Source organism: Mizuhopecten yessoensis, unplaced genomic scaffold, assembly GCF_002113885.1.
Source record: "Mizuhopecten yessoensis strain PY_sf001 unplaced genomic scaffold, ASM211388v2 scaffold716337, whole genome shotgun sequence".
NCBI lineage: Eukaryota > Metazoa > Mollusca > Bivalvia > Pectinida > Pectinidae > Mizuhopecten > Mizuhopecten yessoensis.
In genome coordinates, this window is record NW_018480066.1 from 957,152 (window position 1) to 962,103 (window position 4,952).

At 39.0% G+C, this 4,952-nt stretch overlaps 1 protein-coding gene across 1 annotated transcript in view; it reads right to left on the reverse strand.

Annotated features, from left to right (window-relative positions):
• Positions 1 to 1,468, reverse strand: part of LOC110443304 (synaptotagmin-15-like) — a 41,829-nt gene extending 40,361 nt beyond the window's left edge. The window contains exon 1 of the mRNA XM_021487452.1: positions 1,321 to 1,468. Within this exon, the coding sequence (XP_021343127.1) occupies positions 1,321 to 1,468 (148 nt within the window). The remainder of the gene's footprint in view (positions 1 to 1,320) is intronic.
• Between the last annotated feature and the right edge of the window lie 3,484 nt (positions 1,469 to 4,952).

Genomic DNA, 4,952 nt, shown 5'->3' on the forward strand with positions numbered 1-4,952 from the left:
CCCCGGCACATCAAGTCCTGGATCCGCCCCTGGGTAAGAATGGCACAACTTCCTGTGTTTATTACGCGGCTGCGCAGTGAAGAGTTGTGGAATCGGTACCACTAACGTAAATATTAAACCATTATATCCTTTCGTCATATGTTAACTGACTGAAGCCACGAAAACGTCTCGAAAGTAGGTGTTAAAACTTGTGTACAAATGTAACGGGATACGTTTGGCCATTACCAACGTGCCTCTGGCGCTCGCCATTTTGTCTATTCCGAGCCACACATTCACACTGTTGGATCGGGACCCAAACGCTTTGAACAAAAACACAAAGATGGTCGCTTAAGATAGGAAAATATACATAGGTTTGCCTTGGGCATCACATCTGGGCGGGCAAATCGATTGGACCGTGATCATGACTATACGACAGTAAAGTGGACAGTATGGCAGAGTGTGTATTACATCAGAGGCAATACTAGCGGGTATAGTGTATGTGATTGTTGAATTAACCATACAAAACTATCTTGAAATTGCAATTTCGAATGGTCGCACCCCTTCCGGCGTATAACGAACGATGACGGTCTATTTCCATTTAACATCCGTATAAACACGTCGTGTCTTATTAATTTGACAAGATCGAAAGAATTGTTCATTTCAAAAATAATTTGCTTAAGTCCTTCACTTACGTATACTAATCATCAATGAAGAGTGCATGACCCTGAACTCAACCAGCAGATCTAGAGTAGCCATAGTAAAATATCTTCCACTGACCCCTAGCTGACCGAATAATGGATATACAGGAACTGACCCCAGTTTGGGATCTACGTTTGTTAGGGTTAGTGTCCTCGCGACAGCTACATTTAATATAATGAGGGCGGATACCGCGGAAAAGAATCAGCTACACTTACTGACCCATTTGACAAATAATAGATCTTCTTATTAACTTTATCTAACATTGATACACGTATCAAAATGAAGATATTGTTTGTGTATTTGTAACGTTAAGTGACGTATTTAATTGATAGTTTCTCTAATTAATACATGCTCGGCTACCATTAGACTATTTCCGTCTTTTATTCACCGGGTCAATCGACGTTCACAGGTTATTCCGCCTAATTTGCTTGATTTTAACTTGTTTGTTATGGATGTTCGATATCATTACATACACTGTAATTTCTCACTTATGCACTGATTTCCATGATTGTCCGATTGGATCGGAATAATATAATCCAGTGAAATCAAAATTAATACATTTTTAAATTTTCAGATTGAAATATTTCCTTATTTCATTTATATCTATTATCGTGCGTTATGATGAGAAAAAAAAGAACTTACCTGGAATTTCCACAGACGGACGTTTACCTCCGGGGGAGGAGGGTTCCGACATACGCCCACCAGACGATAAAGCCTCTTCCGAAGACCCCCGGTCTATCCGGCGTGGGGACGACCCATGGGCAGGCACCGTGAAGGGGATTTGCTTCATGCTGCAAGGTAGAAGTATTAGAGAATGGTAACGCCGCAACATGGTCATTGTAAACCTTATCCGAGCTCCTAGAACTCCTTGGTATGGTGCGCCCTGTTTTTCTGTGTCTTTTGTTGTATGAATATAAATCCAAACGAATATTTAAGGCAAGTCTTATACATAAAAAAAACTCAAGAAATATTCTTTATTACTTGAGGTACATTAGCAATCCGCAAATATCCAGAACTCCTTCGCGTACATTGAACATTCACAAATATCCGATACTCTTTTTGATATGTGTACATTGAAAATATGAAGATAGCTGATGCTCCTGTTTGTCTTTTCTTCCATAAAAATATAATGTTTTTAGACAAAAACCCTGAAACTACTACATAGAACCTCGGTAATGTTTAAGACGGTTTTTACAGGCATCGGTGACAGGAAAGCAACACGTGTCAGCCCAGCACGCCATACCACTCAAAATATATACCCAGTAATCATTTCTAAAGATTACACTAGCAAAAACAGATCAATGCAAGTCACATTGTCGTTTTATTTACAAATATCCAAATATGGTCACACGCTTCTTATAAATCCACTCAAAGCGATCGGTCAAATAGTGGTATCGTCCATCCCAGTCTCGTACGTGTGTTTCCGTGTGTCATAGCATGCTCTCTACACCAAGCAATGAGATATATGCAAGTTTAAATAGTTTTCGTAGTTGTGATAACCGCAATATTAGGTCCCAATGTCAAAAGAACCGTGCACTCACAAAAAGGAAATCCAAACAGTTTCAACAAGTCATCGAGAAACCATATTAATGTCACAGTACAACAGAAGAATTAACAAGTCGTTCCTGAATCATATTAATGTCACAATCCAACAGAAAAATAAACAGACAAGAGAAAGCGCCTACAGGAACATGCTGGTCATGTTTAAGTCCGCACTGTTCTGTCATTGATTTCAGTAACCGGTACGCTAGGCGTTCACCTTAATTCTAAGAGCTAAGGGATCACGTAGGATTAGTGGTCGAGTTTTATCCACTTTCATCAGCTGCTATTGTCAGCTCGTTCGCTGTCTTTTAGAACTTTTCAAATCTTTTAAGTCCAATGGTTTCAAAGCGCCACAGAGCCCTTTACACTCCGATGCTATTGTCTGAGCCATCGATTACAATTGGCCGTAAGAAATGTTGGAGATCTACATTTGGGGTCGGGCCATTTAACGACACGTGTCAAACGTTACAAGCACGTGGGCTTAAGCAATATTATTTAAGACGCGCATTTTTATTATAGCCTCGAAGAAAACTATCAGGCGTTTTGAAGAAGTTAAAATAGTAAAATGAAAATAAATCAAATATTTTAATCAACAACGTCACGATTCCACAGGAAATTGAGAGTTTCTGCAGAGGTTCATGCACTAATGAGATACACGCAACAAATGTCGACTGGAGACTATAAACGGTGAAAAAATGCTGGTATTTAAACCCCGGAAAAAACTCGATAATGATCCGGCATGATTCCACTTGAGAATGGAATCGATGGCGGGAGACGTAGTTCTGTTTGTGTGTTGACTCTACGTACTGCGGCTACACGCCCTACTCAATATTGTTGTAATCAAAGTGAAATAAAACTGACCAAGGCGACTATGGCGGCGAGCACGATCAATAATGAGGACGAGGAGAGCTATCGGTGAGGGCGTGGAGTGCTGTCGGTGAGGGCGAGGAGAGCTGTCGGTGAGGGCGAGGAGTGCTGTCGGTGAGGGCGAGGAGAGCTGTCGGTGAGGGCGAAGAGAGTTGTCGGTGAGGGCGAGGAGTGTTGTCGGTGAGGGCGAGGAGTGCTGTCGGTGAGGACGAGGAGTGCTGTCGGTACGATGTTACATCTAAATTTCACACCATTTCGGTAATTTGTTTGTAATATTTCACAAGTTCCTTCTTTTTAAAGGTTCCTCTGCAGACTAAACGTTCTGATACATGTTCATGAACGTCTGCATCGTTGGTATAATAAGACTCTATCAACTTTCCTAAGTTCTATAAAGTAAAGGAATATTTTATCTTAATTAGTGACACGAAAATCCCTTTTTGTATGGTCCAAAAGCACCATTAGACGGCATTTATGATATTCATTTCTAAAGATTAATAGGGAAAAACGAATAAACACAGAATAACTTTACTTAAACACGGGGTTTATATCAAATCTGAAACGTTAGGAAGTAACAATTAACAATCGCAAAAAAAGTTTTCATGGATTTTAATGAATGTTGGCGTTAAGTTTCCGAATACTTTCTTTTGCTGTTGGAAATATGTCAACTTGATCCAAACGTTCAGATCAATAAACTCATTATTTAAACAGCCACGAGAGTAAATCTGTAACATGTCGGCTTTCTGAAGTCTTATTCATGTCTTGATTAGTCCTACTATACGCCAATGCATTTTGGACATTTCATAGCGCTTACTGCGACCCTTCTTTATCAAATACAACACGCTATCTCTGGATTATGAGATGAACTTTCGTTCTACTATCTCTGAATTCCGTTTACCAGCAGAACATTTGTCATGATTTGAGAATAATCTCTGACTTATTATGTAATACTATGCAGATTCACACGCACATAGACAAAGTCCATAGGGATGATGTTATACATTGTACGTATCTAATGTCATTAGCATGTATTGATCACGTGTTTCATACAGTGTGTCCCCTTACACTTTACCACCACTAGTTTAATGTTATAGTCGAGAATATCTGAAGGAATGCTCACACCATGTTTTCGTTTATAGGACAGAAAGTGTGCACAATACTATTTCAAAAAGAGTTTGTTTTCCTCTTTTTGTATATATGTCTAGCTTTGATGTTTATAGGTTACAGTTTAGAATCATTCATATGTAAATGAGTTTTCATTTCGGATCTATTTGATCATTGTAAACATTTTAACCTCAGTGACAGTTTGCAAACTATACCTGTATGACAACGTCACATCGAAATAAGTAATTACGTACATAATGTATCATATGTGCCTCAGTTCTGGCCAAATATTACTCCCTCTGGTAGAGTTTTCCTATCTCTTATATCAACATAAAATAATTTATGAATCCCGTACAGGTATTCCACAAAGGACACGCGTATCTTGCATACGTAGAGGTAGGGGAAATAGAATACAACAAATAGATATAAAAAAAACAATCGTCTTACGTCTAATACAGCTTAAAACATTTAACTATTATTGTTTATTCAAATATTACCATATCTTCACGTCATACATAACGCATCATAACTCATACTAACAAAAATGTGTTCTGGAATTAACTTTAAACTAATTCCATGCAGTTCGGGGAAAGAATGGGCTTTAAGGACATTCCTACAGGGTGTCTACTGTTATGGGAATATTTCTACCAGGTGACTACTGTTATGGGGATATTTCTACCAGGTGGCTACTGTCATGGGGATATTTCTACGAAGTGACTACTGTTATTGGGACATTTCTACCAGGTGGCTACTGTTATGGGGAT